At 32.2% G+C, this 13,392-nt stretch overlaps 2 protein-coding genes and 1 pseudogene across 6 annotated transcripts; all 3 read right to left on the bottom strand.

Annotated features, from left to right (window-relative positions):
- The window catches only part of LOC112637065, a 37,833-nt pseudogene extending 34,955 nt beyond the window's left edge, over nucleotides 1-2,878 (bottom strand).
- A 413-nt stretch (nucleotides 2,879-3,291) lies between these two features.
- On the bottom strand, nucleotides 3,292-6,026 carry LOC105248937 (U4/U6.U5 tri-snRNP-associated protein 2). The gene is made up of 10 exons (XM_011254021.3): nucleotides 5,973-6,026; nucleotides 5,709-5,895; nucleotides 5,123-5,401; nucleotides 4,871-5,046; nucleotides 4,554-4,779; nucleotides 4,200-4,486; nucleotides 3,981-4,109; nucleotides 3,839-3,900; nucleotides 3,525-3,747; nucleotides 3,292-3,453 (listed from the first exon to the last, which is right to left on the bottom strand). The coding sequence occupies exons 2-10, from the start codon at nucleotides 5,776-5,778 to the stop codon at nucleotides 3,391-3,393; spliced, it is 1,515 nt and encodes a 504-aa protein (XP_011252323.1). The 5' UTR covers nucleotides 5,779-5,895; nucleotides 5,973-6,026; the 3' UTR covers nucleotides 3,292-3,390.
- Nucleotides 6,027-10,003: 3,977 nt separating this feature from the next.
- LOC112637655 (28S ribosomal protein S5, mitochondrial-like) lies at nucleotides 10,004-12,480 on the bottom strand. 5 transcript variants are annotated; one of them, XM_025407823.1, is made up of 5 exons: nucleotides 12,211-12,287; nucleotides 11,772-12,118; nucleotides 11,404-11,625; nucleotides 11,144-11,328; nucleotides 10,004-10,024 (listed from the first exon to the last, which is right to left on the bottom strand). In XM_025407823.1, exons 2-4 carry the CDS (start codon nucleotides 11,998-12,000, stop codon nucleotides 11,261-11,263), a joined length of 519 nt encoding a protein of 172 aa, XP_025263608.1. In that variant the 5' UTR covers nucleotides 12,001-12,118; nucleotides 12,211-12,287; the 3' UTR covers nucleotides 10,004-10,024; nucleotides 11,144-11,260. The 5 variants fall into 5 exon arrangements, with proteins under 5 accessions (XP_025263608.1, XP_025263609.1, XP_025263604.1 ...); XM_025407824.1 differs by lacking the exon at nucleotides 12,211-12,287 and adding an exon at nucleotides 12,443-12,480 and having other exon boundaries at nucleotides 10,022-10,061; XM_025407819.1 differs by having other exon boundaries at nucleotides 10,022-10,061.
- Between the last annotated feature and the right edge of the window lie 912 nt (nucleotides 12,481-13,392).

Here is a 13,392-nt window from a genome sequence, read left to right as displayed (position 1 = left end):
ATGACTGGCTGTTGCCAATCTGTTGTTAGTTATAAATAGTTGCAGTCTACTCGATTAAGTTTCGCACTTTTTTGTATTTTCCCTGACCTTATTTATATTCTTTATCGTATTATGTATTTTCAAATTTGGCATTTTATGAATTTTACAATAATTAAACTAAATAATAAGAATTAAGTAATTAATCACTGTATGTCACTAATGGAAAGAAAAATTCGATGAAAACGATAAAAAGTGTTTGTTAATCCCATATTTTTCTGATATAAATAATTTCTCTCTTTCTCCCAAAAAATCTTATAAATAAAAAAAATACTTATTAGATGAAATTTTAAGACTAAATATCTCTGATAATAAAATCATTACATTTTTATATTTAATTATTAATTAACAATTGCTTATTAATTATAATTAATTAATGATTAACGAAACAAATATTGAAGTGTCCCGATAACTTTTTGTTTATTCGAAAAAGATTTTTTTGAATAAATAAAACATCATTTATCGACTTCAAAAACTTAAATGTTATTTACCATTTAATCGGGATTTCCATTAGGTTCATACTAGAGTGATTAATGATACCGTTGTTAAAATGTCTCTTTTAATTCCGTGAATGCTACATGAGACGAATCTTTATGTCGTACGTTATATAATTAGAGATAATATACCGTGCACTCACGTTGAAATTAACCTTCGGAACATTTCAGAATTACTCGTATTTATATCCACCAGATACGAAATACTCGCTCGATTCTTAACAAAGATTTCAATTTTTTTTTATAATTTATTCACAAAATCTGTCTATATAATCTATCAGTTATAAATATTAATTTATTAAATGAAGGATATAGTTTTGATAAAATTAATAAATATATCTCACGGAATTAAAAAAAGATTTGATGGTACACATATCCTATTATCAATCACAATATTAAAATTAAAATTTTTTCAATTATATTTCATTATATTATTCATATGATATTATTGCAATTTATTTTATATTATAGATTACTGATAAAAAATGTCGAATATTTTAATATAAAATATACGGCAAACTATGCATATATATAAACAAATTAATAAAAAATGTATGTATATATTTACTAAATCTTATAGATTAAAATCATATATATTATATATTGAAAATAAGAAAAATCTACGCGTTAGAACAATTATCAGTACGTAACTAATTTCCAATTTAACATTACGCATTATATTTTTGTTTATATCGCGACTTTTCATTCAAATATCTATTTGACATTGCGTGATATTCGCAACATTTTTATCAATTTATTTAACTACTGCAATATAAAATTAAATAGTGCCGTGCATCAAAGGCAATGATGATATTCAGAATTATATATCATAAATATAACACCATCCATGCATAGCGTACTTCAAGACTTTTTGTCTCGTACACAGTAAACACATAAATCCGCATTGCGTAAAACACAACGACAGCGAAGAGTAAGACGACCGTGATTTCGCACACGAAATAAAATTTAAACTTGAAGGTATAATATTACGACTTTTAATATCGAGGCAACATTGACGTCATAGACTCGAGCGAAGTTCTTCCACCTGAATAAGCGGTTAGATCGAGCAGCATTTCGGAGCGGCCGGTACCGCGCGCGAAATGCACGAGATAAACGATCTCTGGGAATAAACGGGCTTATCTCGCGCGCGGAAACGAGTTTGACACGCGACGCGACAGTCGCGAGACGCTAGGAATCCAAAACTCGCGGAATCTTTCCGCGGGAGTCAACGCACCCCGCCTCCCTCCTTCCCCTTCCCGCCCTGTTCCTCGCGACGACAACCACGCGATCGAACAGTTTTTTTCGAACATCGCGCGAAACAGGTATTCGTGGACGTGGTGGGATAAGCGGGTAGGTAGGCAGATGAATGCTCGCGAATATCGGCGCGACGCCGACGTCGAGCCGCAGCCGGCGAGAATAAACCGGGCGGCCGGCGAAAATTATAATAGAACGGACGTCAGCCGGGAAAGGTTCTTGGGAAGCGAAAGAGAGGGGAGGGAGCGGAAATCACTCGGAGACGACGACGCGAACGGGAGGTCGAGCGCGAAGGACGCGACCGTTGCCACCGCGGGCAGCGAATTTTCAAACGTCGCTCGCTTCTGCGTATTCGTGATGGAAGCGCGGGCGCCATCGCGGACAGGGTAGCGCGAGGCGCCCGTTCAAAACGTCGCTCTTTGCCTTTTATCGCGAAGATACATGTGAGATACTCACCTACGCTTACGGTCGAGCCTCTCGCGAGCCGGGAATCGTCGTCGATGCACCGGCGACGTATAATCCAAGTGCCGAGTGCCGAAGGAGGAGAGGCGATCAACACTCGCGAACACTCACTCGCGCGACGTCACACGCGTAATCGGTGCGAGCGAACCGATATCTCGCGAAATGCAAACTCGAGCAAAGATCGCGGGCGAGGCGACACTTTTCGAAAAGGCGGAAGCGCGGGGAACGCGACGCGCGCGCGCGAAAAATACTCGCCGACTCCGTATCCAGAAATCGTATCCAGAGACGATCGGCCGCGACCTCACTCCGTCACCGACTCCGACCGACTCCGGCGACACTCTCGCGCATATCGCGTATCTCCATAACTACTCCCCTCCATTTCGCCTCCCCGCCACGTCATTTCGCTCTCCCCACCACCTCGCTGTTCCGTCACTACTACTTTGGCTGCGTTCCATTTGGCGACGCCACGTTCGTAGGATTGCTTAGTCCTTGTCGTCCTTGACGTTGTTTGACGAAAGTTAAACGAAACGGATAATGCTCGCGAATGTAGCGATTGCCAAGTGCGACGTAACTTTTGTCTCTTCATCATTTTGACACTCTTTGTCTTTCATTTATCTCGTATGCTTACGTACGTCGTGTTACATTTTTTAACTTTGCTTTTAACGTTTAATGTTATTGCACTCCAATAGACACGAATATATATATTTATTTCATTCAAAATATTAAAAATTTTTCAAAATGTAACAATATTGTATGTTAATAATTTATATCCTATTTACATGTTTCAATCATTTCATCTGTTATAGCAAAATTAAAGAATTTTCCTTTTTTAGTTATCAAGGATTCATATACAAATGTTACTGTAATTTAATTTTATTAACAAATTGGAAGTGAATTTATTAATAATTTCGATAAGAAATTAATTATCGAGAAAAATCTGTATCTATAAATATAAATCTGCATCTATATTTATATAATCTACATTTAAAAAAAAATAACATTTTAAAAAATAGATTATTTTATTATAGAAATATCATAAGCTGGTTATGTGTAAAAATGTCAAGAAATTAAGATGACAATGTCTATGTATATATGCATACAAAATGTAAATTTTTATTGCATTTTGAAGCTTTTAATTAAAACATCATATTTTCTTTGTTTTATTGTCGCCGTTCTCCATATGTACGTCTTTCCTTAATTCGTAAATCTATAAAAAAGAAAGCAATGGTTATCTTGTATTGTAAATTGAAAGAAAGTAAATTTTTTTTTCCAATTCACCTGTATATATGCTTCGGTAAGAGTAATCATTTGAGGCAAAATTTGGGTGACGTGTAAATCCTGCATTTCGTACCACTGGCCAGTAGCTCTATGCAAAATATGGACTCGGTATGTTCCTTGGCCGGGTTCACCGTCGTGTACTATATTGGCTACTAGATCGTATGTTGTATATAGATGCTTGGCCTTTATTTCCGGTGTTAAAATATCTCCAAAATCAACATTTCTGGAAACGGTCAAAAATTAAAACTAAAATATTGTTAATAATTTTGATATAATAAATAAAGCGATGTCATGAAATGAGTCTATGTACTTACTTGACGGGAAAATTCACAATTGTCGGATTTTTCTCGACAAAAAATGTATTTTTCGTGAATCTCTAAAACCAATTAAAAATTATGTAAGATATTCAGTTCAAATAATGTAAGATATTCGTTTTAGTAAAGAAATAAGATTTACCTTTATATAAAGTATAAGATAAGGTGGCAGTTCAGTAATCTCGAATCTTTTCATGAAATTTTCTTTATAAGTCTTGTACTCCTTCTCAGTAATGGCATTAAATTTATTTAATAAAGTATATAAGTTTACCTATATAAAAATATAATATATTGATTATTTATAGCTATATATCTAAATTCTTATATAATATAGTAATTAACGTTTGTGTACAATACTGACTTGTGGAATAATGTTCTCTGTGAATTGATCTTTGAATAAAGGAGGCGGCGGAAGATCGCAAGTAAGATATAAAAACGGACTTTCTGTCACAGTTTCACCATATTCTACTGTATGCAGCAGTTCGCTTCTTTGGCTTTCTTCTAATTCCAATGGCGGTATTTTTCGCGTATATATCCGCATATGCCCTAAGAATGTTTTATAAATGATACTGGAGTCACGCTTTTTGGTACCGTTTAATGCCAAGTGAAGGGCATTTAAGAACCATGATAAAAAGTCCACCGGATCACCTAAATAGCATCTTATTAGTAAGGATGTTTTTATTGAAATGTTACAATGAAGAAATGTAGTATGTACCTTGTTCCGTGAATTGAAATCTTTTTTTACTCCATAAAACTACTGCCTGCAACATTTCGTGAGGGCTTACATGTGCCTTAAAATTACGTGGATTCCATAATTTGCGCATAAGCTCTCCGAATCTTTGTACCAAGAGATAAGATGAATCACCAGGTGGTCTTCTTACATGAGAATAATTAGATTCTCTTAAAAAAAAGTCTCTCAAAGGTGTAACATGTGAAAGTGCCTGTAAAATTATATATATGTATATGATTTTTTAAAATTATTTATATAATAAAGTATTTATATATATTAATATTATTTGTATAATAAATTACTTGTAAAATAACATTGCAATAATCATTTGCTTTTATATTATTCAATCCCACTATGCCTGGTGAATACATAGAGCCATCAATTGCTCTACTCTGTTTGTCGCTTTTATCTAATTGAGCTATTTGTGCTTTATCAAAAGTTGGATATAATACGTATTTAATATCATCCAGTGATGAATCTAATAAACATTAAAACATAAAAATTTCATTTGCTCAAAGGAAGGAATATACAAGAATAAATGTATTTATACTTACCTACAATTTCATAATTATCCGGTAAACAATAAAATTTTAATGTATGCAGATTGAGAAACACATGATGACTCTCTGCTACACTATGTGTATAAGCATGAGTATTAGTCCCCCTTCCTTGGAAATATTTGCCACAAACTAGACAAGCATATACATTGATTCTTGATAATGACACGGAGCATAATTTCTCAAAATCAAAATCTAAAAATTGTCGATTAATCGTGTCCAAATATGGACACAATCGAGGTGTTTCTGATTTTGTTTTTGCATGTTTTGCATTCTCTGTAACAGAAAAAAGTATAATTTTAAGATAATATTTTAAATTATAATTCATATATGAAAAATGCAATACAATAAAATTCAAATAAATATAAAAGATTATTGATTATTTCATGTAATATCAATATTTGTATAATTAAATATTAAATGTACTGTACTTGTCAAAAAGCTTGCAAAAGCAGAGCAAATTATAAAGCACCAAATGTTACCTAACCTCAAACTGTTTTTTAATAAAAATCATAATGTAAATCTAAAACTGATCGATTTAAATCGTCAATAATATTATACATACAAATTTACATGTACTTACTTTCCGTTTCATTATCTGAATCGCTTCCGATGTCAACCAACTTCCGTTTTCCTTGTGGACCAGACGCCATTTCTCAAAACATAACATAGGCCTGTTCTTTTTAACTGCACTATTGCACTAGTGCAATTAGAGTGAAAGAAAGTATGCTTGTCTCTTTCCAACTTACGGCACTAGTGTAGCAGTGCAACTAAAAAGAACAAACCCATTCACATTATTAAGGTGCAATTTCATTGGGGCTAAAAAGTAGCGTCAATGAAATTGCACCTTTATGTTTATAGAGAACGCATCGTCCTTTCAGGGATAACCTAAAGCCGGATACTTTGTTAATCTAGTGATTTTAAGATCGCTAAAAGCAGACTATGACAAAAAAGAATGAAAACTATGAACAACTTTGTTGTTTGTTTTATAGATTTTAAAAATGGCTTGTCGTATGCTACATATTTAGAGTTGTAAATAATTTGATAAAAAATGTTCAATCTATAAACAATGGTAACGCAAATGAAATATATCATTGTCTCTAAATCATTATATGTAATTAACATATAATGTGTATTTAAAATTAATTTATCAATTTAACTCCAATAAAATTATGAAATTTTTTTCAGGTATATTATTGTTTAATATTATTTTAATATTAATTTATTGCTTGTCAGTCATTCACATTTATTAAAAATAGTCACTTTATTAAATAATGTGAGAAACTCTATATTTTTTGCGAATAGTAAGTAGAACTTTTATGGATATAGCATTTTGGTAATATTTTATATTTACAGTAGAAAATAATTTGTATTTCACTGTGCTTTTGTTCTATAGGACCTGAAGATGAATTATGAAAGGGTGTGATAAATATCAGTAATGCAGGAAGACGCAGAGATAGAGCAAGAAGAGTAGTGAAAAGAGAAAGCTCCTAAATAAGGAGCAAATTATTGGCATGGGAAAAATTCAGATACAATTTCATGAGGAATGTGGGGCGCACATTTATGCATTTATTTATTTGGATGAGATTTACTTTAGAGCACATTCAGTATTCAACTTTAATTTTATTTTCTCTTTCTTATGATATATAAGTATAACATAATTACCTGCAAATGCTATCACTTTGTGTGCTTACAGTGATACAGAAGCAACATTACAAGTACTATATTTACAGATAACATCTGTATAATAAAAAAAGCACCAAAAATCTAATAATAGAAAAAGGATAAATATTGTAGACCAGGATAAGTATCAACCAATTATTCCACCGCTCTGTTTCATTAGAGTTGCAATTTTCTTTTATATCATAAATATTATAAATAAGAAAAAGATTTCCGTACGTTTCAAATAAATTTATACATCTTATGTATGTAATACTGCGCACACATATTAAAAGGTGATAATATCGCAGTTATAATAAGATACGATCCTGGCATATAGTGATTTTTGGATCCTCCTTAAAATAATTTAATTTGATTTATTTTTGAGAAATGCGCACAATACTTGAGAACAAATTATTTTTGTGCCATGTATTACCTGTGTAAAATTCCACACACAGTATCATATTGTCTGCGATATATGAAAAGCTTCATCGATGAAATATGATTGAGATATAAGAAAAGTAATATAGTACTTGTAATGAATAACGTTAATGTGGAATACATAAATATTTTATATTTTAATTTCATATAATCAAGATGAGATAAGACACTCATGATTACTTTAAAAATGTGTCCACAAATATCATGTAACTTCAACAGCTGCACATTCGTCAAATTAATCCTATTACGTTAAATGAATCACAGCAGCTTGTTTTAATTTAATCTAACCTAACCAATTATATTATATGCTTCTCATTAAAATGTGTAAAACTGCACATTTAATATGATTAATATACTACGTAATAAAATGTAATACACTAATGAAATAATTAAATATTATTTTTGAAAGCATGATAAAATCCAGGCAGCATACGCTTGCGTTTACATTCGACATCCAAAGCACTGAGATGTTAGGTTAGGTTAGATCGAAAAAATTTATCGTTTAACAGTTGGCAGCCCTACGAGATAGGCTGTGCAGCACTGCGCGTATATAAAATAAATTTGAAATCGTTTCTAGCTAACCATCTTCACGCGATCGACTTTATTTGAATTGCACGGCATCGCATCGAATTATGATGCAGCGCCGATTTGTTCGAATGTAATTCGGGACATCGCGATGCTGTATAAGCGTCGAATGAGCACGAATTGTCACGCAAATATGATAAATCAAATCTACTCACCGGCTGTTCCACAGGCCGCTCCTCCTCGGGACAGTTCGCTCGCCTCGGGACGTCCCATTCCGATCTTGATGCACACAAACTCACACGATATCATCAACGAGAACGCGCGACACTTTATTCGGCACTCCCGATACTCGCTCGCATCCGATAATCATTATCAAGGGCGCGAATAACGCGACGCAACTTCGCTCCATCTTCGCGATGACACCACTGAATATCGTCAAAAATCGCTGTCGCGCGTTTCCATCGACACACTATAAAAGTCGCGCGATCATCCTTGGACACTTTCAACGCTCGTTCACTCGCGATATTCGTTTAAAAACGGTTAAAAGACACGAAAAATGCGGACGTACGACGATCCGTGTAACTGCGTATGACTCCGAGTCACGTATGACGCGTATGACGTAGCAGTGACGCGTATGACGTAGCAGTCACGCGCCAACATGGCAGCCGAACCAGTGCGCATTCGTTTCTGCGCAGAAACGAATGCGCACTGGTTCGGCTGCCATGTTGGCGCGTGACTGCTACGTCATACGCGTCACTGCTACGTCATACGCGTCATACGTGACTCGGAGTCATACGCAGTTACACGGATCGTCGTACGTCCGCATTTTTCGTGTCTTTTAACCGTTTTTAAACGAATATCGCGAGTGAACGAGCGTTGAAAGTGTCCAAGGATGATCGCGCGACTTTTATAGTGTGTCGATGGAAACGCGCGACAGCGATTTTTGACGATATTCAGTGGTGTCATCGCGAAGATGGAGCGAAGTTGCGTCGCGTTATTCGCGCCCTTGATAATGATTATCGGATGCGAGCGAGTATCGGGAGTGCCGAATAAAGTGTCGCGCGTTCTCGTTGATGATATCGTGTGAGTTTGTGTGCATCAAGATCGGAATGGGACGTCCCGAGGCGAGCGAACTGTCCCGAGGAGGAGCGGCCTGTGGAACAGCCGGTGAGTAGATTTGATTTATCATATTTGCGTGACAATTCGTGCTCATTCGACGCTTATACAGCATCGCGATGTCCCGAATTACATTCGAACAAATCGGCGCTGCATCATAATTCGATGCGATGCCGTGCAATTCAAATAAAGTCGATCGCGTGAAGATGGTTAGCTAGAAACGATTTCAAATTTATTTTATATACGCGCAGTGCTGCACAGCCTATCTCGTAGGGCTGCCAACTGTTAAACGATAAATTTTTTCGATCTAACCTAACCTAACATCTCAGTGCTTTGGATGTCGAATGTAAACGCAAGCGTATGCTGCCTGGATTTTATCATGCTTTCAAAAATAATATTTAATTATTTCATTAGTGTATTACATTTTATTACGTAGTATATTAATCATATTAAATGTGCAGTTTTACACATTTTAATGAGAAGCATATAATATAATTGGTTAGGTTAGATTAAATTAAAACAAGCTGCTGTGATTCATTTAACGTAATAGGATTAATTTGACGAATGTGCAGCTGTTGAAGTTACATGATATTTGTGGACACATTTTTAAAGTAATCATGAGTGTCTTATCTCATCTTGATTATATGAAATTAAAATATAAAATATTTATGTATTCCACATTAACGTTATTCATTACAAGTACTATATTACTTTTCTTATATCTCAATCATATTTCATCGATGAAGCTTTTCATATATCGCAGACAATATGATACTGTGTGTGGAATTTTACACAGGTAATACATGGCACAAAAATAATTTGTTCTCAAGTATTGTGCGCATTTCTCAAAAATAAATCAAATTAAATTATTTTAAGTAGGATCCAAAAATCATTATATGCCAGGATCGTATCTTATTATAACTGCGATATTATCACCTTTTAATATGTGTGCGCAGTATTACATACATAAGATATATAAATTTATTTGAAACGTACGGAAATCTTTTTCTTATTTATAATATTTATGATATAAAAGAAAATTGCAACTCTAATGAAACAGAGCGGTGGAATAATTGGTTGATACTTATCCTGGTCTACAATATTTATCCTTTTTCTATTATTAGATTTTTGGTGCTTTTTTTATTATACAGATGTTATCTGTAAATATAGTACTTGTAATGTTGCTTCTGTATCACTGTAAGCACACAAAGTGATAGCATTTGCAGGTAATTATGTTATACTTATATATCATAAGAAAGAGAAAATAAAATTAAAGTTGAATACTGAATGTGCTCTAAAGTAAATCTCATCCAAATAAATAAATGCATAAATGTACGCCCCACATTCCTCATGAAAAAAATACATAATATTAATTTTTATGTATTATTATTTTTAGATTTTTATTCTTTTAAATTCTCTAGATGCACTTTTCATTTCTCCTCTCTTTCTTTCCAACTACTAAATATAGATCTATCATTTTTAATATAGATCTGTCATTTTTAGTGTACATTATTGCAGTAAGTGGAATAAAGAGCAAATCTTTTGGCGCATTTAAAATGTACAGGAAAGTTTTATCTGATGCGTTTTTTCAATAGAAATATCTGAAAAAAATGCATATGTCTTTTTTAATCTTAGTCTTTCTAAATAAAAATTAGAATAATAAATTTGCAAAATAATTTGCTTTAATATATTTTTATTGCAAACATATGAAGCAAACTGCTCAAGATGCATCACTATGAAAACATCGACAGAATAAAAAATAGATCGCATACAAAAAAATTAAAATATTTACATTACATATTTGATATTTCTGCAAATATTTCCATTATTTTGAGATTGATTTGTTTCATGATATATTGCAATAATTAAAGTATGATTTCTGATATAATCTGCCATGAGACTGCAGAGAAAGCCAGCTTTAATTCTTTATTTTGTTCAATATTTTTAATAATATAATAATTAAATTAAAGTTCTATGAAAATATGCTTGAAATACTAAATAAAAAAGATTGTTTCTTATGTACAACCTTATACCTTATAGTTTAAGTAAACAAAAAATTATTGTTAATAATATACATATATAAATTGATAATTAAATAAAACAATTAATTAATTAATCGACACAATCCACGTTTTTTTGTAGCTTTATGTCTAACATATATATATATATATATATATATATATATATATATATATATTTATAAATAAAAAATGTTTTTTTCTAATATAAATTAAATAAAAAGTATAATATGCCTTTAAATACTTATTATATACATACCTGTTGCAATAAACCAATAAAGAATGCTTTTACATTCCTCCTTGTACTTTGGCATACATATCCTTTATGCCAATTATCTCGCAACACTCTTTTATCGCATGATGACAAACAAGCCCATTATCCTTCATGAATTTTCTTTACAAATATTTTTATATTCTCAAACTGTGTAAAGAAATCATGTAACACTGAAAAATACAAAGTGATATTAAAAGAGAAGAAATAAATTTTATATTATATAGTATTGACAATTATTTTCTTACCAGTGTATTCCTTATATGTAGGAATATACATTAGTCTTTGACCAGTCCTATTTTTAACCGTCTTTAGGGATGCTTTGGCTTTTGATAACGCAAATCCTGCTAATCCATTTCCATTTCCAGTTACTATAAATGAACTGATTCTAGTCTTACGTGCTAAATTACCGGTCATACAAGTTATCATTTTGTTTTCCAAAATCCAGGTTTCAAAACTTTCAAATGTATCTACAGAAAACAAAGATATTAATTATATAAGATTCTAATATTTAGAACTGAAACATAAAAAAAAATTGAAAATAGACATTGTATCACATGATTTTTGTATGTGTGTGATTTAACCATTATAATCCAATAATAGCATAAATATTAACCTTTTTCAATAAGATCTGATTCAATGCTTCTGCCATCCATTGTAACACTCGTCCAACCACATTCCAATGGCGATAATTTTATTTGCATTGGTCTGGTCTGACTTTGTGGTAATTCCATAAGTTTTTGCTTTCTTTCAAGATTTACAAGCAGTTTTTGCTGTTGAATTAATTCTTTTCCTCTAAACACAGGAGTGTTTAGACCAGGAAATTGTATCTGAATTTTTCCCATGCCAATAATTTGCTCCTTATTTAGGAGCTTTCTCTTTTCACTACTCTTCTTGCTCTATCTCTGCGTCTTCCTGCATTACTGATACTTGTCACACCCTTTCATAATTCATCTTCAGGTCCTATAGAACAAAAGCACAGTGAAATACAAATTATTTTCTACTGTAAATATAAACTATTATCAAAATGCTATATCCATAAAAATTCTACTTACTATTCGCAAAAAATATAATTTCTCACATTATTTAATAAAGTGACTATTTTTAATAAATGTGTTTTTAATGAATGACTGACAAGCAATAAATTAAATAATATTAAACAATAATATACTTGAAAAAAATTTCATAATTTTATTGGAGTTAAATTGATAAATTAATTTTAAATACACATTATATGTTAATTACATATAATGATTTAGAGACAATGATATATTTCATTTGCGTTACCATTGTTTATAGATTGAACATTTTTTATCAAATTATTTACAACTCTAAATATGTAGCATACGACAAGCCATTTTTAAAATCTATAAAACAAACAACAAAGTTGTTCATAGTTTTCATTCTTTTTTGTCATAGTCTGCTTTTAGCGATCTTAAAGTCACTAGATTAACAAAGTTTTTTTTTTTTTAATGTTTTCTCGTACGAGAACGCTCTTAACCGGTTAGGTCTTATGGCGAAGTTAATAATCTCTCTACCGCTTAAATTATCCTCTTTATCGATTAACAAAGTATCCGGCTTTAGGTTATCCCTGAAAGGACGATGCGTCCTCTATAAACATAAAGGTGCAATTTCATTGACGCTAAAAAGTAGCGTCAACTATTGGTTGAACAAAGAAGTAAGTAGTTGCTTCTTTGTTCAACCAATGGTTGACGCTACTTTTTAGCGTCAATGAAATTGCACCTTTAGAGTGTATTCGAAAACCCCATAGGATAAAGTAACGTTTAATTGATCAATCGGGATAAAGAAATCTTGCGACTCGCATAATCACAGAAAATATGTTCAGAAAAATTCAATCACATTTATAATTTAAAGAAAATTTCTTTTATTGGACACGTAATTTGTTGAATTGTAGAAATTTACCGTACAAATTTATTTTAATAGGTTTTTTCGTAAATTCGAATATCTAAGAATGCATTTGACACAACATTATAAATTTTAATTTACCAAGAATAAGAAGAAAAGAAAACTTTTGTCCTGATTGGTCAATCAAACGCTTTAAAAATATTCATAATTCCAAATAAAATGCATCCTGAAACGTAAAATTAAAGTTAGGTTGATTAGATTTTAGATATGCACGTGGTTCTTCGTTCAAATGCACTTTTTTAACACTTTTTGTACTTTAAACTGAAATAGATGTATCGTAGATATATTTTCAAATTTCGAAGAAGAAGAAG

The sequence above is a fragment of the Camponotus floridanus genome, unplaced genomic scaffold (genome assembly GCF_003227725.1).
Source record: "Camponotus floridanus strain SB8 unplaced genomic scaffold, Cflo_v7.5 scaffold19, whole genome shotgun sequence".
NCBI classification, from domain to species: Eukaryota; Metazoa; Arthropoda; class Insecta; order Hymenoptera; family Formicidae; genus Camponotus; species Camponotus floridanus.
This window is presented reverse-complemented; position numbering and strand designations above follow the sequence as displayed.